Source organism: Cyrtonyx montezumae, unplaced genomic scaffold (genome assembly GCF_038088225.1).
Source record: "Cyrtonyx montezumae isolate F1298 unplaced genomic scaffold, pur_monq_1.0 scaffold_11, whole genome shotgun sequence".
Lineage (NCBI taxonomy): Eukaryota > Metazoa > Chordata > Aves > Galliformes > Odontophoridae > Cyrtonyx > Cyrtonyx montezumae.
This window is the reverse complement of record NW_027071837.1, coordinates 3,938,476-3,964,818: the sequence shown is the minus strand read 5'-3', so window position 1 is coordinate 3,964,818 and position 26,343 is coordinate 3,938,476. Positions and strand designations below refer to the sequence as shown.

General features: G+C 42.9%; 1 protein-coding gene across 7 annotated transcripts in view; it reads right to left on the bottom strand.

The window, feature by feature from the left end:
- LOC136044237 (integrator complex subunit 6-like) overlaps positions 1–22,316 on the bottom strand; it is a 33,020-nt gene extending 10,704 nt beyond the window's left edge. For 2 of the 7 annotated variants that reach the window (XR_010621796.1, XR_010621795.1), the window contains exons 1-9: positions 21,845–22,015; positions 21,674–21,751; positions 8,651–8,800; positions 7,904–7,993; positions 7,396–7,579; positions 6,471–6,599; positions 4,358–4,521; positions 3,197–3,349; positions 2,391–2,523 (exon numbers count right to left, since the gene is read on the bottom strand). Coding sequence is in view for 5 of the 7 variants with exons in the window: in XM_065729430.1 (XP_065585502.1) it covers positions 2,152–2,189; positions 2,391–2,523; positions 3,197–3,349; positions 4,358–4,521; positions 6,471–6,599; positions 7,396–7,579; positions 7,904–7,993; positions 8,651–8,800; positions 21,674–21,751; positions 21,845–21,955 (1,230 nt within the window). In the remaining 2 variants the exon portion in view is untranslated. Of the gene's footprint in view, positions 1–1,831; positions 2,001–2,108; positions 2,190–2,390; positions 2,524–3,196; positions 3,350–4,357; positions 4,522–6,470; positions 6,600–7,395; positions 7,580–7,903; positions 7,994–8,650; positions 8,801–21,673; positions 21,752–21,844 lie in introns of those variants that run through there. The other 5 variants (XM_065729431.1, XM_065729430.1, XM_065729432.1 and 2 more) reach the window with 5 other exon arrangements.
- Positions 22,317–26,343: the final 4,027 nt, after the last annotated feature.

Genomic DNA, 26,343 nt, shown 5'->3' with positions numbered 1-26,343 from the left:
CTCAAATCTAAGCAAAGCTTCAGCAAAGACTTGTCTTATCTGCAATGAGAGCCTCCCCCACAGCATGAGCTTCCTCTAAAAGGAAGAAAGTCACAGAGATAAACATGGCCACAAGTTTTAAGATCACTAGTATCTTACCTGCCTCTATTGCAAGTTTGAGACATGCACAGTCAGCAGATTACAATGCAGGCACTTGAAATGTACTATTTTCACTATGCCCTGGGCTGCACACAATCATTTATATAAATAAGGAAACAGTAACTCACCTAACTATCTCTCACAGATCAATCCAAACCCTTTGGATAATATTTTATAATAGTATTAAATATTATAATAATGGATATAATATTTTCACAAAGCAGTTTTAATCCAACCTACTGCTTTTTAGATACTACTTCATATAGTCCAGAAATCGATACAAAATTCTTTTAACTTCTTCTAAACTCAGAGAGAGCCAAAAGCACTGGATCATTGGGAAGATGACATTCAGAAAGCACTAGGAAAGGACCACAGGTTGTAACAATTCCAAGAGAACAGGTACGACTACAGACAGATCAGTTAGTACAAGTTGTGCTCCAAATGTCTTTTATCCACTCTAGACCAATACACAGAACCACCAAATCATGACAAGCAAGATACCAATATACATCATTTATACCCAGTGCCACATAATGGTGCTTGATGCACTTTCTAACTCAGTGAACAACTTAAAAACAGAGAGAGAGTGAAAGATAGAGAAAATGGTCAACAAGCATTCAATTTTAGTAGTTCAGCTGGAACCTAATTACCATAGCAGTTCATTTGACAACTGTCCAGTTGTGATAGCTTGCACCACATAAGCCAAAGAAGGCATTACCCACACGAAATTGCTCCTGGACAAGCACTCCCTGTTGATTCCCTGAGCATTATGATGCTTCTGCAGCCCTCCAAGGGCAGATATCACATCCCACTAATACAAGTGACACCAGCCAAGAAACACGTTGGGAACACAGCACCCTGCTTAGATCCATCTCTATTCCCTCACTTTCCCTGCATGAATCCGGCTGTACAATTGATTTAAACAGAAGAACATCTCAAGTACAATAGCTTTGCTACTGCAGCTATCTTTCAATCTGGAAATCTCTGTAACCTGTTAACCAAACACACTCGGCACTGAAGTACCTCAGCATCTTTCTGTGAAAGGTTCTCCTTCCTGAAGTGTTCCTCAGGTTGAACATACTACAAATCCACTCTTACAGAAACAGACAGAAATCACAGAACATGATAGTTTACATCCTTCCATCATGGACCACTACAAACCATGCCTTAGAGACCAAGGATAAACAACGCCCTGGAACAAGATCTGAACGTAAGACTGTACAAGCAGGGAAATTCTTTTGGCATCATTGATGACTTTTTAGTGAATGGCCCAGGAGCAATAATTCAGAAGCCACCAGCGTACAGAAAATACTAACACAGTCCGGAAGCATCCTGCTTCCACACTTTGGAAAAGCTGCTAGGCTAAAGAGATGATTATGTAAGACAAATTCACCTCTTTCAACAAGCAGATTTCTCTTCTTTTTGATTAAAATCAGATTAGGAAAAAAGCATTGCCAAGTTGTTTTCCAAAACCAAACACAACAATCTTGTGCAAGACAGTAAGAATCAAATCTGTGTTAACTCTCTTAGATTTCTGCTGTTATTTTGTATCACTAAATATGCCCACAAAAACAGAAATTAAATATCCTATATCTGTAGCTTACAGACTTAGTAACAAACAGGGAACTTTCTGCCATTGTTTTATGCCAGAACCCCAGCAGCCACGATTGGTATGGCAGTTACTCACATAGCACCATTTCATATCATCTCTTTTGTAGAAATGAAGTTCATCATGAGATGATAAACACTGGTCCTTTGGGCAGGGAAGAACCGTAGGCTGTTTCACTGCTCTATTCTTTCTTACAGCTCTAAACAGCACCAGGGAATTCCCTCTTCCCAACACCCATAACACTGCAACTGATCTTCCAGAAAAAAAAAAAGAAAAAAAAAATGAGCTGCTACTAGAGCAACTGAAAAACCTGGATACACCATACCCTAAATGAGGGAAAAGAATGGAGGTTGAAGCTTACTCCAGGTTAAGGAAGAGGCTACGTGTCTAGGAGGTGAACAGCATCAAACATGCACTGGAAGCAGGTAGCTCTCCTCCTCTGCTGGAGAGAAAAAAAGGGAGAGGGGGTATGAAAATCCTCTCCTCCCAAATTTAATATTAAAGAGTTTGCAACATTCTCTACTCTCCAATCTCCATTATTTTATAATGTCTCAAGCTAAGGCAGAACACTAACCACTTCTTAATTATTTTCTTTTTATTCTCAAGTAGCTGCATCAGCAGTCCAAGGTTAGGTATTACCTACCTAACAACGGAAGCAAAACAGGATAGTTGTAAGGCATCACAAAGAGGTTTACACAGGTTAAAGTAGTGCTTGCTTTTAAATACCCAAACGGATGGCCAAGTTCACTGTATTTTCCACTGCCGCTCACAAATACCTGAAGAAAAAAAGAAGATATCACTGTATTGCAAGACCATGAAGAATACCAACCATACACCATTTAAAGAAGTCTGAATCCAACTGCAATAAGACAACAAATTATCAAGAACAGACAAGTTCAAGGTTGCACGCATCAGGATGAGCACGCATTTACTGTACAGAGAATGCAGGAACAAGTCACAGATCCAAGTCACAAAAGGAGAGTATCACAAATTATCCCAACAACAGAACTTTGGCCTTTTCAAGGCCAATCTAGTCAAAATCAACACCTTCCATTCAACTCACACCAGCAGTTCCAACTACTGAGTGAAAACTGTTACCTAATCAACATCGAAACTATGATGGAAAGTAGCACTAGGTTTTTCCAAAAGCAAATGGAAGCCTACAGAGAATTTCAATATATCCAAGAGTGGATCCTGAGGGACACATTTCTCAGCAAAATTAAATAGACCTAGAAACAGAATTAAATGAGATCACAAAACTTGTAGAGGGAACACTGATTCTAACTTTTGATAATTCCATTAGAAAGAAGGTAATGGAAACCTTGACACGTTTCTTCCAATCAACTGCAGTCTGATACCAGACCTCAAAACTGTCAGGCTTACAAAAACCAAGGTACAGTCACTTTAGGATACTCATTACGTTTCTAGAATCAAATAAAAGGCAAGTACCTGCCAGCAGGCATGGGGAGACTTTCGTTCCAAGATGTACTGCGTTAAGGGTGAAGGTTCAAGCTCATACTTGTCAAAAGGAAGCTTGTCTATTACCATTGGCTCACAATCAATACAGGAGAACCTCACAACAGGGTGAGCTGTGCGTGGAGGCTAAAAGGAAGGGGAGAAATATAACATACCTGTTATCTGGTATTTATGGTTAAAAGAAAATTGACTCTTAGGGAAAGAAAAGATTCATAAGTATGCCTTTCACTATCCTTTACATTTGAACACTCCATTTCGAGTTTCCTTCAAAAAAGGAGACATGCTCCTACAACAGAATATTAAGTACTTCTCTAGCTTAAAGAAAAAACTCATTCTTCCCCACCAAGAGAAAAATATGGTTAACATTCAGCTATGTGTCTTATACTTGGGAGTCTCCGTGTTGTTCAACCCCGACTACAGTAACATTTAAAAACTTCCAACTCCACTTTCCAGCTTGCTGTTCTCCAATTGCAACGATAAACCACTCACTTTGCAAGCAATATTATCAAGGTATTCCCTGCAGAGTTTGATTTTTATTCCTCTTGGGTGGAAAAAAGGGGAGGGAAAGGTACTGAGACCACTTGTTAAGTGTAGGAACAGATCACGCCTAACAAAAGAGAGACCTGTTAAGGCAATCCAAATGCATGATCATTCTAGTGAGAAAAGGTGAAGTTAATGCTGGTTTTATCTTATTTTCTGAATGGGTAACTTTTCTGTTTCTGTTTTAATTCTTTCTGGTAGGGAGAGTCCATACATGAAGTACTACTAATCAGAAAAAAAATAAAGGTCTATCCTCAGCAATAACAAACTCTCCTTGTTCCACCCAAAACATATCTTATAAAGACTCCAGCTAAAATCTGGAGAGTATGATGAAGGAATTTGTAGATCAATTCTCTATCTTTTAAAAACTTTACCCAACTATCCAACCATATATATAGAAGCAAATCTTTCAGACAGAAAGTAACAGCATACATTACCTACATTATATTGTTCTGTGTTAAAAATAGTTTTAATTGCCCTTTTAAGGTGAAGTCAGATCATACTAGTAAACAGAGAACGTAAAAAAAACTGTATTCATTTTCAATCCATTTAATTAGGTGTACAATCCTTGTTTTCAGTTCTTATTTGACTTACCAGTGTTGGTGAATTCTGATCAGGCCAAAAAGATTCTGGGATTGGCCAATGCCCAACAGGAACACCAGTTTTGGGGTTAGGCCGTACATAAATGAGTTTATGACAACTATGCCACGGTTGAGAAGCAAATGAATTGATGGGCCTGGATGAATCAACAAGTCCATCTAAAATTTAAACAAAGCAAAATAACAACAAAAAAAGAAAATAAAAAGCTACATGGCATGCATTTGTCTTCCAGCAAAATTTCTGTATTAGTAACCAATAAGGTGCTTCATCACAACTGTTTCAAAGACACAGATCTTTTACGTCAGTGGCTGAAAAAAGCTACATTAAGTGTAAAACACATAATCTAAAAAAAAAAAAAAAAGGTAACATTTGTCCATCTACCCTTCCACACTTGTCACATTAACCATTAGATAATTAGTGCAGCAGGGTAGTTTCATATTATGGAAAATGCTATTTGTCTAAGATCAGTACTTGGACATACATCTGATGTGTAATAGCAAGTCTACCATTTGAGTTCTGCTGCACCTGTAAAGACTGACAGCTTGCATTTACAGTCTTTCTCTGTGGGATGCAAAGTTCAGTGACTGACATCGCCACTCATGGAAACCGAACGTGGAGAAAAGTATCATGGAAAAGTCAAATGCTTCTGACAGGAGCAGCTTTTGTCACATTCTTGATTAGGAAGCAGTCTCAGAGCACTTTATCCCCACTGTTCACAGAAAAAGTGTCATCTGCCAGTGCACTGCAGGACAGAGCTCCCTCCACTTTGACTGCAATGTGGTTTGTAGCAGCACAGCATCTCAGAATGCATTTTCAAAGACTGCTCTTCGATGCGTATGGCACAAAGGAGATCAACTTTTTAAAGAATCTTACAAATATTTTAGTTTACTACACTGACCTGCATCAGACTGCTGACCAATAATGCTGCACCTTCCAGACTGCCATTAGTTTTTGTTCCTCTGCATTATATACACAGTGATTTCTATAGCTTTGCTAACCTGCACCGAATTTATCTCTCGTTGAGGACTTCCTCAATTTATGTAAAGGCAGAAGCTCTCAGTATCTTCACGCACACATATTCACAGTACATCACCATTTAAAATGTGACAAAAGGAGAAAAAAAACAATTTCACCAGCTGTTCTGCCACACGAGAGCACTTGGGCCACCAGAGACCCAAGAATCTGCTGAGGTGCTGTCCTGTGTGGCCCTACAGGAAAGCCTTGAGCATACTTCCAATCAAATGATATTTATTAAGCAAAAGGAGGAAAAAAATGTATAAAACAAGAAATAAGTGATTGAAACAAACAAAAAAATGAAAACAAAGTTAAAAACAGGCTCTGCTAGGATGCTCAGAGGATCCTAAAAGCTTTATGCTTCTGACATTCCAGGAATATCCTTATTTCCTAAGTACAAAACGGTCACAGCTCACACCTTTTCAGCCATGAATTCTGCAAAGCTAAAAGCCTGTCCCATGTTAAGAATGCATTTTGCTATTTGGTCATGCACTTTACATGCAGCTGGCAGATCAATTCCTTGTTCTTAGCACAGACTTCTTCACTTGCAGCTATGAACGTTCAGGAGTTTGTGATCAGTTAAGAGAATGACTCAAATACACTGCTCCTGAATTTATTTCATTTATACACAAGTTTTGACAGCACTAATTCAAACTTTAGCACTTTCATTAAATACTCACTTCCCCCCTGTCACTTCATTCAGCCTTCAAAAGAAGAAGTGAAGAAAGTGACAGGAAAGCTGGCAAGCAGGGAGGTTAGCCATTCACATACGTACACACACCACCACTTCAACTCACCAAAAATCAAACTAATACTGGGAAACAAAAAAGCAAAGACAAGACTAAACAAACACAACTCGAAAGTTATAAAAAAGTACATCCACTGTGATCCGGGGTATTTAAAGAGCAAACAGAGCTGTGTCACTGAAGCTTTACAGTTTTATCACTTTTTTAGACTATATTAGGCCTGTGGTAAATCCTGTATGCAATGGTGAAAAGTTAGTAGGAAGGAAACCAAAGACACTTAAGGACATCTGAATGCACAAAGAAGACTTCGTTTTTTAAACATCAGCAGAAAAAAACAATTACTGTACCTTCTCCAATAGGAGCTGGATCTGGTCCTGACTTTTCAAAGTTAATAACAACTCCACTTTGGACTTTTTGAACTAGAGATTCTAAACACTGATTCAACATTCTTTGAGTCCGAACACAGTAAGAACGACCTACAAAAGAAAGCATTAAGATTACTCAAAGCTTTCCTATTCTTCCTGTGCAATTTAAGGAAGATATTTTGTTACATGAAGTCACACTGCCAAGGCTTTCAGCCTTATCAAAAATAATAGCAACAACTACAGTAGAAATTGATGTAAAATGCTTTACAAATACAATAAAAAAACCTGCTCAGATTTTTCCTAGCTAAATCAGGCTGGATTAAGACCAAGTTTATTAATGCCCTCAACAAATTCTGATTTTGTAAACTCTGTATAGTCCATCTGCTTTTGTCTATCCAAATCTAACCAACCCCAATACAAACCCAAACTTCCCAGCCCATGCAACACTTTTTCAAGAAACTATTTAACAAAAACTCTGAGGATGATCTTGAAGAACAAACTCCAGAATTCATTATTTTAAGATTCAGTTTAACTTATCAGCCAATTGGCAGAATTAATATCCCAGTAAGTAATACCTCTTCCTCTCAACTCAAAATTTATGCTAGTAAGTAACAAATCCTATGAGTGAGCAAGGCCAATCTCTGGAAGGACAATCTAAGACATTTTCAATCATTCCTACACTGCTGCACTGAGGGAACCCTCTCACATCTAGTACATCTGAAAATGGAACATGGCTTTCTTTAAAAGCTCTGCTGCTCTACAGGAAACTAAGCTCAAAAAGCATCACAAAGACTCAGGCAGACAGTGAGTAATTCTGAGTGAGAGAAAAATTAAAGCAAAAATGTATCACATGCATGTTTTAAGACAAATGCCAAATGTAAATCAAAGCAAAGTAAAATCCAGTTACCTCCTGTAACTTCACACATCTGCGTGATAGCAGATTCATCAGTAGGCACACTCCCAAGCTGCTCTGGTTCTACAGATGCAGCTCCTGGCAAACGCAGCACTAGAGCAAACAGTCTTTGATCCCAACGGAATGGTTCTTTGGTTAGTTCACTTCCAGGCAAAGGAGAATTCAAAGGAAGATGAAGCTGGTAAAGAAACATTTAAGAATCTTTTCAAGTATTTGACAAGCCATCCAAAAACATAATATTGAATGTTATCCATTTCTCTGTAAAAGGACCCCATTTCTCTTCTATCCATTAGTTTATCTTAAGTTATAGCCTGGAAATCCATATAGTCTATGAATTTAGGGGCTGAGCAATACCTGCATACCCAGTTTTCTTTCTTTGTAGAAGAGGGTGATGAAAAAGAAGTACTCTTTGCAAAAAAAAACCCAAAACACAAATAATATCCATCTTAGCATAGCACCAACTTGCAAGATCATAACTTAAAAGAATTTAATGGCAGTTTACCTCCTCTTGAACTCCAGCCGTATTCGTCAGTTTGTTTCCATCCGTGATGGTAATCAAAATAGATGGTTCAAGAAAGAATGGATTCCTTCCCTAGAGACAAAAGCGCAGGACATTCAGTTGCAGACTAATATTGTTGTCATTATGAAGCATACAATAAGATGAACAATTTATCAAACCAGTCCTGAAGTTCTCTTTCAGCAAGTGCAGAGCCATACAGAGCTACTTACAAAGTGCATGTGCACTGACACTTGCTAATCACATTTTTAGAATTACTCATCTTTTTCCTCCAGTAGTAACTACAAACTTTTCTGTTCCACCAAAGCATGGTATTTCGATTCTGTGAAATCAGTACTGCACAGTAGGGCAAGAACTGAATACTTTTAACTGAACTTTCCAAATGTCGGAAAAGAGAAAGGCAGAATATTATCCACAGATAAAATGAAACTGAAAATAAAATCTGCTGCCATCCAGTGTACATCCACTAGTGCAGCAACTGCCTACAGATTGAGTTATTTATACTGCTACTTTAAAGTTCAACATTAAAAAAAATGCTAGTGTTATCTCACGGTATGATCAGAACATGCAGTAAGAAATAAAAACTTTCAAGTTTTAACAAATACTTATCCAACAGAACATAAAAAAATAGGGGAAAAAAACCAAAAAATATATACTTAATCCATCGAAATCCCTCCCCTCATATGATTTAGAAACACATAGAGAAAGAGGAAGATGAGACAGATTTGTTACCTGTCCATAGTTGTCTATTCCAGACACTAATCTATTGAGATTTAACAAGTCAAAAGATGATCTGAGTGCCTGACCAAGGGTTGTTAGTCCTGATGCCTGCAGATTTTTCAGTTCATTCATAAACGTTGCATGATTTTCTTTCCATCCAGCCTGTTAGACAAAACAACAACAAAAAAAGCTTAAGTTTTGCTTTTGCGACAAGCTTGAATCAGCTGCAAGTTGTCATTAATCCCCCTTTCCACACAAAGAAAAAGAGATTATATTCCTCATTACCACTTACACACTACATGCACCTCATCCACAGCTGCAGAACTTGATGTAAAACATACAGGAAATATACAGTGAGACACTGACAGCTTCCTCCCGTTCCTCCTCCAAAAAAATCAAGAGTACAAGAAAGGACTACAAGAACTGCTCCTGCCCCATTGCTGCAGCTCAGACATCCGAGGTTATCTCCTCCCTGGTGTACCAGGCTCAGCAGGAACCACTGCTCTCTTCTCCAAGTTATGCAAGAGCTGAAAAGGACAGGATTTTCCTGTACTTTTTAAACAGTTACATCCCACTGCTAATTTCTAGAACATGCTATGGGTTGGGTAGATAGCAAGGAGACAAGCTTGGAGTCATAAACCAATTTCAGAACAGAGTGAAAAGGGGGGAGATGAGAGAATCGTTGTCTCAGCTGAATTCTCAGGCCTGAGCTAGGTTTTCTTCTTCCCTTCAGAAGGAAATACCATAAACAAAATTAATTATAATTAATTATAATAGAACTGCAATAGAATTAAAATTAATAAAAAATGCACAACTAATGAAACTGCAGGAACTGAAGCATCAGGAAAACCCCCGGAGATGCCACAGTCTGGGACTGATCACCCTGTCCAGAGGCCTCTAATGGCAAAGCATGTGAAGGTGAATGCTTTGAGTAGCTCAGCTCAAAGAGCACAGAGAGGATTCTAAACCTCCAGAGCTGGTCAGTATGAGGTATCCTCAGAGCCACCCCCTAAAAATGCTGAAGCACTGCGTGCTGAGTACTGTGTCTACATGCATCACACTTATGTGAGACATCAGCACATATGTAATGCCTTAACGAGCCATTCCCATGCTTCAAATCATTTGCTTTGTTGTTCATAATGAGCTATCGAGCAACAAAGAGTGTTTCCTCACCCCAAATCCAGAACTTCTGGAATCGAGCAATTACAAAAACTGTGTGTCAATTCAGTGAATCCTTCAATGATCCTGCTGCTAACAGCACCTACCATATGAGTTGCTCCTACTGGAAAAAGCCAGGTTCTTGTTCAAAAACTGCTTGTCATTAAAGACTGCTATTGGAATTGCTTTATTGCTGAGAAGCAAAACATTTACAAAGGAAACACCATTCCTACAAATCATGGTGGTGACTCTATTGAATTAAAAAAAATTTTTTTTTTGAGGGACTGCTACTCTGGGATTATTCCTTCCCATTCTGACAACACTGCTCAGCTCCCACCTCCTCCTCCCTCTGACCCAGCCACAGAGGATCACCACCTGCCAACCACGCTGCCATTCTGCCAGAGCCCAACAGAGCCAGCCCACTTCAAGGAGGAGCTCAGCAGTGCTGCTACGCCTTCAAAGAAAACCCACTCCCCAGAGAAGACCTGTGGCTTCGGAATAAACTGACACCAAATGCATTTCAGTTAAATGACCAAGGGCACCAAACCCAAGATTTCCTAATTTCACACCGAGCTTTAAATAAAGATTCGTTAATGTACTACGTCCTCCAACTTAGCCTCAAATTAAGTGTATGCTTTGTTTTGGTTTCATTGTGTTTTGTTTGTTTTAATTGGAAACACTGAAGTTAATGACAAGAAGGTCTTCTGTTAAATATCTTTCCAAGAAATAGTCTGCTCAATGTATATAATTAAACACGTACTTTGAGGACAGAAGCTCGAGGCCAAGAAGTCATTTTTTCTCCTCTCCATTTATGCAGTAGAACCATTCTCATGGCAAAGTAAAGAGTCAAGTATGTAACATGGAGCATATGCATTGTGAGTTCAACAAAGCACTTTGAAGTGATTAAATAATAATCCTTCCTAAACTCAAAACACGCCCAGTAATGCCACTCAGAAAAAAAAATAAAAAGCACTGCTTTTATGGAGCACTACTGCAGAAATTATTGCAGAAATGGTAAGGAGCAATTAAAAAAAAACCAACAGCCATCACACATCCAAATGTTAAGAGAACCAAATGCAAACATACCCTCCAAGAACCATGAATCCTCTACAGATCAGTAATTTTTAAGTCAGAACCAATTCTAGCACCGAGTCATTTCCCATTACCTTCAATATTACATTCCTACTTAATAAATGTTGGGCATAAAACTAATAGCAATCTGAGCAGCCATTACCTTGGCACTATACTTCTATGCTATCCTTTGGTGGTTTATACAAAGTAATTTTGGCCTCCCTGTGCATACCAAACAACTTTTCAAAGACAGCTGGGAAACAAAAAACACATCACCAGTACTGTAAGCAAAAATCCACTCGCTTATGCCAAGAAGAGGTGTCAAGGCAAGAGAACAAATGACACTGCATTTTCGTGTACAGCTTCTGGACCTCATCCTATGCAGCCCAGAGCACCATCACCAGGAGCTGCAGCGTGCCAGCCTCCAGCCCTGACTTCAGTCAAAATCATACTGGGAAAATGGCAGAGTCCCTAACAAGTAACTCGTTTTGTGGTGGCTTAGTTTGGAGACAAATCTGCGCCCTGCTGTTTCACCATACGGCTACAGGAGCATTTCAGCAGCTTCAAAATGCAGGTGAGGTCAAAGAGGTCCTCCTGTCAGCAGTCTGCCCTTGACTACCTACAATTTGGACAAATGTCAAGGTCAAAAATCTAGTAAGGATGAGCCTTTGTTCACTTCAACCAAAACTATGACAAGCTGAACATCAAAAGCAATAGAACTGAACAGAAGAAGAAAATCTGATTCAGATCAGTAATTTAAAGAGACCTTCAAGACACAGGAGAAAGAAAAGTATTTCAATTGCAAGAGGTCAGAAACGACATCTTATAAACGTTTCAGTAAAAAGCAATCAGAACAACGACGACAAAATAGCCACTACATTTATCACAAGAAGCAATACTAAAACACAAGTAATACATGACAAAGCTCTGAGCGTGCAACACGTGTGCTGCAACCCAGCCACACTGTATTGCTTTCACAGGAGATGCCCAAACACGGAACAGCAGTTCACTGCAGGCTGGATTGCCTTCAGAGCTGACTGAAAAAGTGTAACATCACCAAAAATAATATCCCAAGTTAGGAGACGATTTGCAACATAGCGTGGCAATCACAACAGCCTGTGTTACACTAACCACTCGTACTGACACCAGCAGTTTGCCTCCCAAATCTCAAGTTCTGTTTGCTGGTAACTTTACAACAGATCTTGCTGACAGGGGAAGGAGGGGGAACACCATCCATCCGTCTCCTTTCTGCAGAGGTACACAACGCCCACACTGCTCCCACTGGTTCAGATCTGATGTTCAGAGATTTACCAGCACAGTCGATGAGAGGTACTAATTATGCCATGGAACACTCTGTACCATTTTAACATTTAAAATTTCTAAAATAAACCACCACCACACAACACACATCACCTACCAACTTCATCCGCACCATTTGTTTGCACTGAGCCAATGGGGCAGGACAAGGACTGGCTCCAACACACAACCACAGACACAAAACTCCTCTTCAAATACTTAGGACTCCCACTCTTGAGACAACAGAGCTCACAGGTTCTGCCTGTTCTTTGTCTGCAGTGTAACTCTTCCCTGGTTCCCAGTACCTGCATGCTTTTATGCACCATAGTGTCCTGTTGCTGCACAGCATCACACAGCCCTCAGTAAAGAAACCTGTAAAACCAATTCTTTTCTGTTGACAACACTCAGCTCTTAGACATGAGATCAGAAGACCTCCAGTACCAAGTGATCACAGCACACAGGTCTGAAACCAGCAAGGTACGGGGTGGCAATGAGCACAAGGAGTTGGAGCTGCCCTGGTGTTGGAGCACTGCTGCACGTACAGCAGCAGGTCGTGCTGGGCTGCAGCAACGCTTGTGGGAAGAGGATCCAGCAGTGATGGGACCAAGCCTGCTGCCTGCATTATGCTCTCCAGCACACAATAACTAACCTGTATTACTAATTCCACTCCCCATTCTTCCAGTGTCCCCTTCCCCTAGGTAGAAGTCTGAAAAACACAAGCAGCTGCTACCCAAGTCCTCTGGAACAAATGAGAACTGTGGACAACACTGGACAAAAAGATGAGCACGCTTTGGTTAGCAAGCCATGGGAGCTCAGCTTTGGGTTTTCACGTGAAAATGTGTTTTTGTGAAGCAGAACACCGAACAGTTTCAGAGTGAAGTTCAGACAGGACCCTACTGCAGACACAAGAGGCGATGCACTGCTGTTTGGCCGTTTTAGAAACACCATTAGAAGCACATCTAAAAAACACTGGGAAGAGTGGAGCAACTGAAATACGGGTGTACTGAACAGCACTCCACCCTGACTCCAGGGCCCGCTGCTCCTCCACTCCACCAGGCTCCCTTTCAGCACCATCCACCCCTGGCTCTTCCTGCTGCCAGCACTGCAGGAAAAGTCACAAGGAAAAAAGACAATAGCTAAGAGGTTACAGAGCATGTGCTACCATCACAAGGCATCCTTCATGACACACTGTTGGGACTAGAAGAATTGCTCATGATCCTATAGCCTTACAGCACAGAGCTGAGATGACACAGCACCATCCACATTCACGCTGAAAATCCTCACATTCTACCTGTCCCTTCCAAAAGCACACTGCCGAACCAGCGTGGCTCACCAAATGTTACATGTCTCACACCTTATTCTGAATCTCAAGAAACAAAGCAATAAATACAGAGGTCATCTCATCAACGTGTTTCCTCCAGTCACACCATGATGGCAGGGTGCTGCCAGCCCAGCCACAGCCACAGCCTGCATACACCTCTTGCCACGACTTCAGGAACCAAGTGATCTGACTCCACAGATGCAGATTTTCCCACTAAGCAAAGTGCGTTTTTTTAGTTTAGTTTTTTTTTTTTTTTTTTAACCCTTATTAGCTCTGCAGCCCACGTGCTACAAAGACCAGTACTAATGCACTACTCTCACTTCTGGGCAGAACACACACCAGCTTATCCACACCGTGGATGTTCGTCTGCAGTTCAGTTATTAGACATCCATCTTACAAAGATGTGCAAGGTCACACGCTGCTTTACATTTCTAAGAGTTTAAAAGCATCCCAGAAAACAGTGCTGAACCAACAGCTGTCTGCAGCTTTAAAAAGCAAAATTACAGAGGTGATTCGGTAGCCCATAATAATCTTTAACATTTTCTTTGCTGCTTTCCTGGGGAGTCCTCATAGGAGGTTATGAAAAGAAACACGGTAAGTGGGTTAAATGTGAGACTGGCCCTTTAGTTCAGAAACTAATAATTAAGAAGGTCTGTCTCCCAAGCAGTCTGCAGACTGAGCAGACACAGGTCTGTGGAAATCGCTGATCCTGATCTGCACAATCACTGAGTTCCTCTACAAGGATGAACGTTTCTCCTTGGCACTTCACTAAAACCTCAACCCTAGAAGAACACACTGCTTACATCTGAAGTGGATTTCTACACAGTCATTTTTTAAAATTACTCTTCAATTAACAAGAAAAATGCAAAGATTACTTTTAATTACTCCACACTACATTTTGCTGCTGTTGTTGGTAAGAGCCACATATTAAGCAGTACATTGCAACACGTGGTTCACGAAGGAAGGAAAGCTTCCAAGGCTAAATCAGGAGTGAATTTCTTAAATAACAATCTGCATCTACAAAGCAACTGACTCCGCCCTTCTTTGGTTGTTTTGTTTTGTTTTCCTCTGTCTTGTTTGTTTTGTAGCCTATGCCATTAAATAAAGCCAGGGCTACAAGCATGCAAAAATACAGGAAGAGGAGACCCACTGAAGGCTGCAGACATCCAGAAGCTTCCCAGAGGGCCCTCAGGGCACTGCCATCCCCTCCAAAAGCACCCATCTTCCAGAAGGCCACAAGCTGCCTTCCAAGTCACACAGCACAGAAACAACTTTTTCCCCTCCATTTGACTGCAACTATCTGGAGCATGAAAATGCCACAGGAGACAGCATTAAGACCTGTCTTACCCCCAAACAAGCTCAGATCATCACTCCTGTACAACTGCAGCAAGTCACTGTTCCTCCTGGCAAGCTTTTCCAAAGAACCAAGCAAGGACAAACACTGCACACTGCCCCAGTGTCAGCAGCCTTAATTACTTTTTTCCACTGCCACGCTGCGTGAGAATCAGCATTTAGCACTATTAGCTTTTCATGAAGGTTAAAAATAAATACTCATTTTCAAGATATCACACAAGTATGTTGTGCCTATTCTTAGCTCCACCACCAAGCCAGGCTGTGAGGCCCAGACCTTCTTACAGAAACATGACCAAGCCATGAAAAGGCACACATGGAGAACCAGAAAGCAGCCCCAATGGGAGGAGGCAGCTAATAAAGACTATACCAGGCAGGAACCACTTTCACAAAGGACCTCCCTTCTTGTAGAAAATCTCACTGCAAGAATACAACTAGGGAGATCCAACTTAACTGTTTGATTACACATTTTAAGCTTCTGTTTTTAAAATAAAAGCGACCTTTGCACCAAGGATGAATTAAGCCTCTTAGTGCAAACATATCTACTTTTGTCTACTTTATCCTGTAGTCTTAAGGGCTTACATCTTTGAACGTGTCCAAGATCAAAAAAAGAACCAAATAAAAAGATATAAAAACGAATTACTACACTGGCTATGAACAACAGATGTTGGTTTCCATTCCAATCCTTTGGCATCTCACCAACAGCACAAAGCAGCATCCCACTTCAGAATACAAGGTTTTGCTTTGCAAACTCCTGTTTAGAACAGAATGGCTCAAAATATTTCTGCTAAGAATCAACACAGCAACACAGATTCTCCTTTCCTGTAAGGAGAGGTAGCGGGTTTACATATGTAACTAACTTCCAGAACTAAGGACAGAAGTGACAGTCCAGCAGAGCTGTGTCCATCCATCGCGACAAGGTTTGTTTCTGAACAGCCCTTCCATTTAAATACTCTTTCTTCAAAAACTCCATCATCTTGCATTAACCTTTTTTAACAAGAGGCCTTCATTTCAGGATGTAGCAAACTATTTTTCTCTTTTAGAAGAATCACTCTGAATATTACTGCTTTTAAGAAAGGAAAAGGTACACTGCTATGCAGAAAACTCCTTCGTTCAGTGCTTCTCCTCGTCACACCGGTTCCTGTACGAGCACGCTGACTGCAAGTCACAAACAGATAGCAAGAAGCAGTCACTCCATATAGGGAGAAGGAAAACCAGCATGTTTATGCATGTTTAATAGCACATCTGAGCTTTACTCTACTCAATTTGACGTTTCTCAAGAAAGGGAAAGTGCTCTTTAAAGGCTGCTCTCTGCTGGAGAGCAGAGTGCCACTCAGTGCCTCTGTGAGCTGAGGGGGGCTACGGGGCGCACCGCCTGCCTGCTACAGGGATGCCAACTCCACAGCTGTTTTCAATGAAGTAATTTTTGTAGGTAGACAAGACACAGCAGTCCTTAAAAAGCAAATCTCACTTTTATCACCTTCAGCTTTACTTGTTCAATTCGGACAGAGGGTTAATTAAAAGCAAAAAAAAAGGGCCCCTGTGCACGCACAGTGCACACTTCCTCCAATGAAAGATCTAAGTGATAAGGCAGGCTGAAGAGTGAGGTAGGAACTGGTTGGTGGGGGAATCTCAGACACTATTAAGTAGATTTTGTTTTGTCCTCAAAATAATTAGACAACTGGTATTTGGCCGAGTGCTCCTTAAATAACTGACTTTTGTTTGCTTCTCTTCTTAAATTCATTGTGCTTAACAGAGTAAGTGCCAATTGCTGGTTTGGAGCTGCCAGTCATTCATTCTGAAAGCCAGTCCTGTAAAAATAGGCAAATTCCATGACAAAATCAAGCACAGCAGAAGCTGCACGGCAAGGCTGGCTCTGCTCAGCACGTCACCAGCAGTGAAAGATGTTAGCATTGAGACAGATTTAACCTTGCTATCAAACACACAGGGAGGAACTGCTGAACAGTTCTCTCCAGTAAATAAGCACAGAACACAGACTCCTGAAGCAGTTATCAATAACATCCTGTGCAGCCTACCTACATGTCATTCAATTCAATTCTAGATTCTGCAGTGTTTTTTTCTCCTCCCCAGACTCTCAGCTGGTAGTTCACTAAGCGTCCAGCAAATGCAGAGAAAAAGATAGGCCTCTCCCATCTACCATCATCCCTTCCTTCCCTCTTGTACCTATCTGACACCAGCTTCCCTCGAGTTCCTCCAGCTGCTAATCTGCTTTGCACCGAGGTGCTCTGCCTGTTGGTAAGCCTCCAGCTGTCTGGAAAAGGAAATGTGAACAAGTCACACCACTGAGTGCTCACATTTGCAAGAAGTCAGACTTTCTGTATAGAAAACTGATCATTTCTTCAAAGTCACAGGGGTCCACTGATCAACGACAGCCTGACCTAAAACATTAAGTAGAGATATTTCTCTAACAGAAGGTTTCAAAGAGCAGTCACACACTCTCATGAGCTTTGAGTTGGTTCTCAGACGAGCACAGAACGCAGAGCTGGGCCCAGATTCTGGGAGCCTATTTATAGCACAGTCACAACTGACTCCTGAATTCACAAACACTGCAAACACACACAATTTCAGATGCAGCAGAGTAAACTTAAGTTCTTCCAGTCCCCTGACTTGTCACCCAATCACTTGGAAGGTCGTATTACAAAGTCACACAAGAACCTAACACAAAAGCAGTAATTCTATGACTGTCATAAATAATATTCCTGAAGCACTGAGGAAAGGCCATATCATTACCAGCAGCCCAAGACAGCAGTCACTGGGGAACAGGGCACTCCAGTTAATAAGTCTGCATAAGACCACCATTGTTTTTTTCTGGGACTGGAGTAGCAACACAAACCCACGAGCAGACCACGAACAGCAGGACAGGAGGTTTAACAAAATCAAGACTGGAACAACAAAGAACTGAATCTTGCTTTCCCTTTCAAAACTTTTGGGAAGAGATCTGAGTACGTGCTCCGTTTACGGAGAAATTTTGGGAGATATTGCTGTAAATTCCTCCTCTCTTTTTCTGCATGGCTGGAAAACAGCAAGTTTGGGGGAAGGAGGGCAGATGAGAGGACTTTCCCCATCTCTTCCCACACTTCTAGCACCATTATTTGGGAAAAGCTAAAGAAACTGTCCTAAGATCTCATCCATTTAAATCACTACATATGTTCAGGCATAGAGAAAATATACATTTGCAGAAATGAAGCTGTAACAAAAAACAACTCAGCAAATACAAATTAGAGAAAGTCACAGAAGTTCATTATTGACACATCAACCCTCAGCACGGCCTCTGAACTGCAGATTGTGGGACTTTAGGAAGGCAGAATTGTAAGTGATATGCTTGGCCTGCTTTTCCTCTCCCCCCTCCCCTCCCAACCTGGTATTCCATTATCAACCACCTCTTGCTCAAGAAGTGGGGTTGGCACATCCTGGGTGTATAGCAGTGCCAGGTTAAAGCACAGATGGGAAGGAGCAAGCTCCTACTTCCAACAACCCATTAATACTGTCTTCAAAACCAGGATGCACTACATTCTAAGAATTAGATAATACATTTATCCCAGTCAGAAGGCCAAGGATGTTGTCCTGGACAGCAACACTGTTTTTAAATCCACTCTTCTCATCCAATAAAACTAGGAACATATGTGAGCATCCATTCCTCCAATACCAAAAATTAAACACAAGTGTTTTTAACTGTAATGGACACCTGCCACACACTACTGGATATAAAGGAGTCAGACTGTATACATCATTTGCTCCCCAAGAGTGCTCAATACTCAAATTGAGGACAACCTTAGTGCAGGTCACAGTGCAGGTCAGTGGAGGGAGACACACCTGACAGCATCCTCTCTTCAATTTCCATCTAGAAAGCAACTTACAGTATAAACATAAGGCTGCATGTTCTTACTGCAAGTAATATACTATCATTCCTTCCTATGACATAAAATAAGTGACTCAGTGATCAACAGAAGCTACAGACAGGCATCTTTCTGCCGACTTGTGTAGGCTCCCATTTCTGGACAAGAGCAGGTTTATGCATTACACAAGCACGGCACGTGTTTAAAACACTTAAAAATTGTCTTTAATTGCAGAGAATGTTGGAGTGCAGCAGCATTTGCAGATGATTGCAGCACAAACCACCACCCACACACAGACCCAGAACCACGGAAACCTGGAATGGGATGGTATGGACTGCACCTTAAAGGTGCCCCACTGTGAGCCACTGCTGTGTGCTGGCTGCCCCCACCATGTCAGGATGCCCAGGGCCCCATCCAGCCTGGCTGTGATGTGTCCCTCCAGGGACTATGCAACGAGCTTAAGAGATTCCTACCCACTCCATCTTACCGTCTCTACCTTCCTGGGACACCTCTCTCTTCAGATACATGCCACCCCAAGGTTTCACAGGGCCACCCCACACACTCTGAGCAACCTCACTTCAGAGAAATGGCACAGAGGGCCCTGAGCAGTCCCCTGGCTCCTCTCACAACCACTCCCATTGTCACATCTCAAAGCGTTTTCAGACCTCCCATGCTGAGGACAGTTCCAGCACATCCCCTCATTGCACAAACTGCAGCAGAAGCCTTTCATTTAGGCAAAATGCAACTGCATGTGTGATGTTTTCTTGAGATGTTCTTTCCCACCACAGACGAACCAGCACGGCTGTTTTAAAAGCTGCAGGAAAACGAGTTCTGAACTACACAAAACCAGTTCACATCAATTAACCCACAAGATTATTCCCCTTGCTTGTTTTACTGCTAAACTTAAGCACTATCGGTGAGACACTAATCAAATGACATGAAGAAAAAAAGGATGAAGCGGTCACTGAACAAAACGAGCCCCCACTGCACGTGCTTGGAGAGCAGACTTGCAAAATACGTTCACTTGCCAAGTTTGTTTTCTCTTCCGTTAAAGGAGCTAATCAAACATCAACTACAGCAGCTTGCAAAAGGAAGCTGAATTTTATTTCTTCTGGAAGCAATGTTTTTTTAAGACATACAGAATCTGGGCTAGACTAAAGATTTCCTCAGATAACTCTAGCTGTTAAAACCAAAGGGGCACCACAACTACTAGTGAGGAACATGCCTTCAGCTGGCTGAAGTATGCTGGTGCTGCTGTAATGCTCCGTGTTGAAGAAGACAGGATGGCAGCTGAACCACAGCAATTTCTGGGGTGCTGTGATGTAGTTATGTAACCAAAATTGTGATCCATTAACTATGACCAGCATTTATTCATTGGATTGGCAGACTGTTTTGAGAATGTTTTAAGGTTAGGGTCCAATTTGAAAATCAGCATACTAAAAGAAAGAAGAAAATCTAGAAAGTCAGCATTTATATGTCAGAAGTACCAAAAGGTGTATTTTTTCTCAGCTATTCACCATATTTCAAATATTATTTAATTCTACAATGGGTACTACACAGTCCTATTTATTTCAATCATTACCAGAACTGGGCACACAGATTTTCATTAGTACATTATTTTAAGCATAAGGACTTTCTCCATCAGATCTGAGCATAGCGTGTGATAATAATCTGCCACACTATCACACAGCTCTCCAACCAGAAGGGCCACTTTTAATAAAGAACCATCTGTGGGAAGCCTCCTCCCTCCATCTTAAGGCCTTCCCATAAAACACTCGACACAAAACCAGGAGAAAACCCTCACCACAGGAAATCCAGTTCCCAGGGATCTGTCAGACACTTGGTGTTTGTACCCAGTCACAAACTGGGATCAGGAAGAAGGATGTGTGTGTTACACCTTGTAAAGAGATTAAAAAAATATAAAGCCACTTTCCATGGGGGGGGGCTGAGGTGTTTTGGCAAATTTCAAGCTTCTACAGCAAAAAACGAATGCTCCCTAGTTACAGAAATATCATCAGATCTGTGCCTCAGATTCTAAGAAAGGGGCAAGAGGCAGAAGTAATGTAATGGGGTAAAAATAGCGTGGCAACGTAACAGTAAAAGAAATCACAGAAAAAGCTTTCCATCCCCTCGTGTTTAGCTGTGTAAATACAGTGCTAAGAACTGAGACTCCCACCTCCTGATAGTTACGTTCCCTCAGTATCAAAAGACAGACCCGTGGAGGTGGTGGGGTCTCCTCTGGGGATGTTCGTGACCCACATGGACGCCCACCCGTGCACCCCGGGCTAGGGAGCTGCTTTGGCAGGGCGTTAGAGCGGGTGATCTCCAGAGGTCCCTTCCAACCCCAACGATTCTGTGATTCTGTGACAGGGGCAGAAATATCAGCAAACACTTGTTTTGTTTTTTTCACAACTTTTCCTCGCTTAGCTCCAGCTGGGGCAGCAGGCAGGAGCCTCCCGCAGCAGGGATGCTTTCTGCAGCACGCTTCGAGCACTGCAGACGCGTGTTTCGTGCTTTTATGTGTGACAGCGAGGCCGCGCCGTCGAGCAGCGTCACCGCCCGTGTCCCTCGGGCCGTGACCTCGTGGCGCGGGCCCGGCGCCGTGCAGCAGGCCGCAGCTCGGGCCGGCCCGAGGCCGCTCCCGCTCCGTCCCCACGGCCGCGGGCGGGCGGGAGGAGGCGGCTCCGGCGGCCCTGCGATGTCCTCAGGCCGGCGGGCCGCCATCCACGCTCGGGGCTGCGCGGCCCCGCGGGAGCCACCGCCTCACGGGGGCGGGCGGGCAACGGCCCGAGAGGCGGAGCGCGGCGGTGAATCACGCCGCCGTACGTCTCCTCCCCCACCCCCCCCCCTCCTCCATCTCAGCAGCGCCCTCAGCCTCTCTCCTCCATACAAAAGCAAAATGTCCGCCATCTTCACCAGCCGCTGCCGCCGGGTCGGCACGGCGGGCAGCTCCGCGGGGCGGCGGGGAGGGGGCTCGGTTACCTTGATGCAGTAAGGCGGCTCGTCGAAGGTAACCAGCATGTACCTGTCGCCGCGGCTGGCCGGGTCCCGGGCCCGCAGCTGCGAAGAGAGCGGAGAGAAGCGGCGTGAGCGGGCGGAAGGGGCGGACGAGGGCGGCGGGCCCCCTCCCCCCACCCCCGGCCCTGCACTCACCTTCATGAAGATCTCCACGGCGCCCTTGGCGACGTCCAGGTAGCTGGTACCCAGATACGCCCGCTGGTTCATGGAGGCGGACGTGTCTATGAGGAAGAGGAGGATCGGCATGGTCCAGGCAGAGCGCCGGCCCGCCGGGCACCCTGCGGGGAGGAGGGAGGGGGCAGCGGCTCACCGCCCCCGGCCGCCGCCTGTCCGCCCGCCCCGGCTCCGCTCGCTCCGGCTGCGGCGCGGTACTGAGCTGCTGTGTTCGCCGAGACTCAACTTCTCTTCCCTGAGCTTCCACCAGCACCATGTGACTAGCGCGCACGCCATTGGCTGCGAATTATACCTTCATTTGCATATTCATGAGGAAGGGGGAGGGCGGGGCGAGGAGGGAGGTGCCGGCAGACCCCTGCGCGCGCGCGCGCGCGCGCACACACACCTGTCAGCCCGCCCCGCCCCTCTGCGGGGTTCCCCGCCCCTCGCCCCAGGGGCCGCCCCGCCCGGCCCGGCGGCGGTAGCGGCCGCGGTATAACCTCGACGGCCGGGGAGCGCCGAGCGGAGTGGTGATCGCCCGTGACGTGGCCGCCGTGCTCCTGGCCGGTGAAGCGCTAAACCCTCCGCCCTTCCACGTGCTGTTCTCTTAGTGAGCGGTAATTAAATAGCTGATGATATTTTCCAGCGCTGTGGTTCCTTCTGCTTTTCTCTCGTTTGTTTTGCTCTTTGCTCACTGTGTTTCTCAGAGTTCATTGGGCAACAGTCGTTTCACAACAGCGCAGGAGAATGCTAAAATCCTCATTACAAAGCATTACGACACGCAGAGGTTGGCGAAGATATCGTTACCCGTCTTGGTCAGAATAATCCGATGTAAATCCGGGTAATTGAGGGATGTGCTCTGGTCACAGGAGCAGTCGGAGCACACGATGCTCCCGTGTCCCCACGGTGTTTTTAGAAAGAGGTTTGGGGGGGGTTGTTTTAAAAGCTCCTGCTAATACTTCCCACGTCATATTATCAGAGTGTTTAATTGCAGTGTGCTTTAAGTGGATTAATTAATAGTTGAGAAGCAGCTTGTTTTGAAAACAAGTACCGTCGATTTTGGCCACTCCATTGCATTATCTAGGCCCTCTCTGTAAGTTACATATCTGTGACTGCAGCTGTGTTTAAAGTTTGTGGACGTTAGCAATCATAGCAGAAATGCCAGGAGGGATAAACAGATAAATAATTTTATGTAAGTGTTAGTGCATATCAGTGGAGCCAGACTGCAGGAACAGGATTTGAATCTCTACAGATAAGGTGAAAATGCTGATACCGTACTTTTTGTGTCAGCCTGGAATGACAGCTCCTGGATAGGAATAGATTTGCAAAGGCCTGAATGGAAAGTAAACTATTGGGAGGAGATGCCAGCTTACACCGCTAGGTTCCTGCACTGAGAACTTGATGAGGCCACCTATGCATTTCTCTCACATCAACCAGATGAAGTCAGAGACTAACTTTTGATTCCAGCTGATCTCAGCCAATTCGAACTGGCAATCCAGGGGCCTCACGTCCTACAGTGTCCTCGAGCCGGGCTGCATGAAATGCTAAACAATTACAAGTTCATACCCTCACATTTTCATGGGTTTTTTTTGTTTTGTTTTGTTTTTTTTAAATCCAGACCGCCTGAAACTTGAAAGCCAGTCCTCTCTCATTCAAACATAATATTTAAAGGTCAAAACAAAACACTCTGTTTCCAGTTTCAGAGGATGACCTTTCTAAGGGCAGCAGCAGGCAAGGTTCACATACTCTCCCTCTCTTGAGGATCCTGGCTTTTGGAGCTTGCTCCTGCTGGATACCACAAAAGCTAAAGTCCAGCAATTTTCTGGGCACAATACAAGTCATTTACTTCCTCTAATGAGGGTTTATTATTATTATTATTATTATTGAAAATAATGGACAGCGCAGTTATTAATGTGCATGAATGGAGTTAGAGTGAGTAGTTCTGTACTACCACCACAATTTGTTCTCAGTTCTGACTGCCTGGTAGCTATGCTGACAGACATTTGCTGCATCTATAAAGTTCAAAGTATTCTTCATTTTCAATTGGAATTGCACTCATTTTAATTTCTTCAGCTCTGATAGTTAAAGAAATTGTCTCTAAGGGGAAATTCATCAGAACAGCTCCTGCAGATTAACTTAACGCTTAACTGTTTTGAAATCTCTCCTGTGTAGATATTCTGTCACACAGTAAAAAGAAACATTATTTTGTAAGAATGATCAAATGGATCAATTGTACATTTTCCTGTTGTAAGTTGTCAATAAGCTTAATATCCAAGGGGTGGCCTCTAACAGAATTTTAGCTCTAGTTCCTTATTTCTCAGTGCTTTTGTATTGCTTCACCTGTTACTTTTTTCTCACCTAGCTACTTTATTTGAATAAGTACCTGCTAGCCCTGTTCCTTCTGACAGTGAAGAGCATCAACTTTGGCACCAATTAGCCATATGAATTTGAGACACATTTGGTACCTTAGTCAGAAAATATCCATTTAAAATCTGGTTCAACAGCTAAATCCTTCAAACCTCCTTCCACTCTGCACTCCCTGTCTTGGTCTTGTAATACAGCTGCCCTGATGACTTGATTTGAAAAGCATCAAGCCAGAGCAAAAATGGTAATTGTTCAATAACTGTAAAAACAGTTATTAATCCATATAGCGAGTTGGGAAGTGTAATCCCTATTATCCAGAAAAGGAGCTGCCACGGGGCTGATTCACACAGTAGCACATTAGACAAGAGTTTCAGTATCACAATGAGATTTTAGGAGTGTTCAACACTTAGCCAGCCCTAAATCTATGTCAACCCTTTCAGAAATGTCTGATTTAATAAGAATTTGTGTGCAGTTAATCTCTAGTAAGATAAGTAAAAACTTGTGCTAAACAATAACTTCATCCTTCCAAAGCTCCATAACTACACAGCAAAGTGAGAATATAGAGAATTATATCTGAGATGGCAGAAGCTGAGCAAATTCGAGACCTTTGATATTTTGTGCTATATCAGGGCTGCATACTCTCACCCCTCAGCAGTTTGCCACTCTTAAGCCAGACAATGGCAGGGGACAGGCTGCTGCTGCCAATGTCACACAGCCCCTTCTGGAAAGAAAAACAAACCAAAAAACAACAAAAAGTAGACGAGTATGTTCCAGGATATTGCTCAGCAGCACTTTTATTTTTTTTCCTTTCTGATTTTGAAAGTACACGACATGCTTCCACAAACTGTAACAGCCCTTAAAGACTTCTGTCCCATTCACTTGCTCCATCTCCTTTCTGTTATATTTCCACTAAGGACAAAGATGAGTTTGAAAGTCAGTCAGCCTTCTACCACATTTGAAAAGTGTGGGTTTGCACACAGCAAAGGAAGCTGAGGTGCAAATCCCATATTACTGTGGGTCTCCAGACTTTATGTGAACTTCCCTTGGCACTTGAGCTTCTTTCCACAGGCTTCAGCAAAGTCAAAAATTTCATTTTCAGCTGAAGTACAAGGAACAGACAACAGATACATGCCCTGTCTGCAGCCATTTTCTGCTGATTTATTGACTGTGCATAAATACTACACTATAACTGTCATATTTAACCACAAAGAGAGAAAGCTCTGTGCTCAGGAAAATAATTCAAGGAACATCTGAGAGTTTCATTTAAGTCATGTCATCTCTTCCATGCACTTCAGTAAAAGACGCCTATTAGTGAAGGGGAAGAGCCCAGCCAGCACTGTTTTTTTTCTCTCTCTCTCACCCCAAACCCACAGTTTAAGCCTTTCCTGTACATTACAGAGGCCAGGAAGGTGAGCAGCCATGCATCTCAGTTCAGTTGGGACCATACTAAGGAGTGACATGCATCTCCAGCTACACTCCTTGTCACACAGCCATTCCTAGACAGCTGCTGCCAGCAGGGCAGCAACAGTGCACCAACACAGCTCCACAAAAGAGACAGAACTATCCTGTCCTTGGCTCTTTCAGGAAAGAAAGCACAACCCTCAGGCCCTAGCAGGTCTGCCAGCCACGACCACCGAACTGCATCATGGTTCAGAGGGCTCCCAGTGCCTCTGCAAGGTTTTCATGTGAGCACTGATACTGCCCGTGGTCCAAAGGTAAAAGACAGATCACCACAACCTGCATAACAGCAGGTACAGTTTAATTTCTATTTTGCTTTAAAGACCAATGAGAAGGCTTTGAGGAAGTGATTGATTGCATAAGATGGTGGATCATTTTGCAATAGCAGCAGATAAGCAAAATTCTGACAAAATGTCTCCGAGGAGACACTTGGAACAGCAAAACATGCTGTAGCATATTTCCAGACAGGCAAGGATCTCCATATGAGAGCTTGTTTCAAAGTCCAAGAATCCCTCCAGAGAAGAAACAGCGTTCAAAAAGTTTGAATCTATAACAAAAAGCAGCAAAAACCATTCTGACTACTGGAAATGAAACTGAAACAGTAAGTGCAACATGCTGGAGAACTGGGTTACTGTAAATGTGAAGATGAGAAAAAGAAA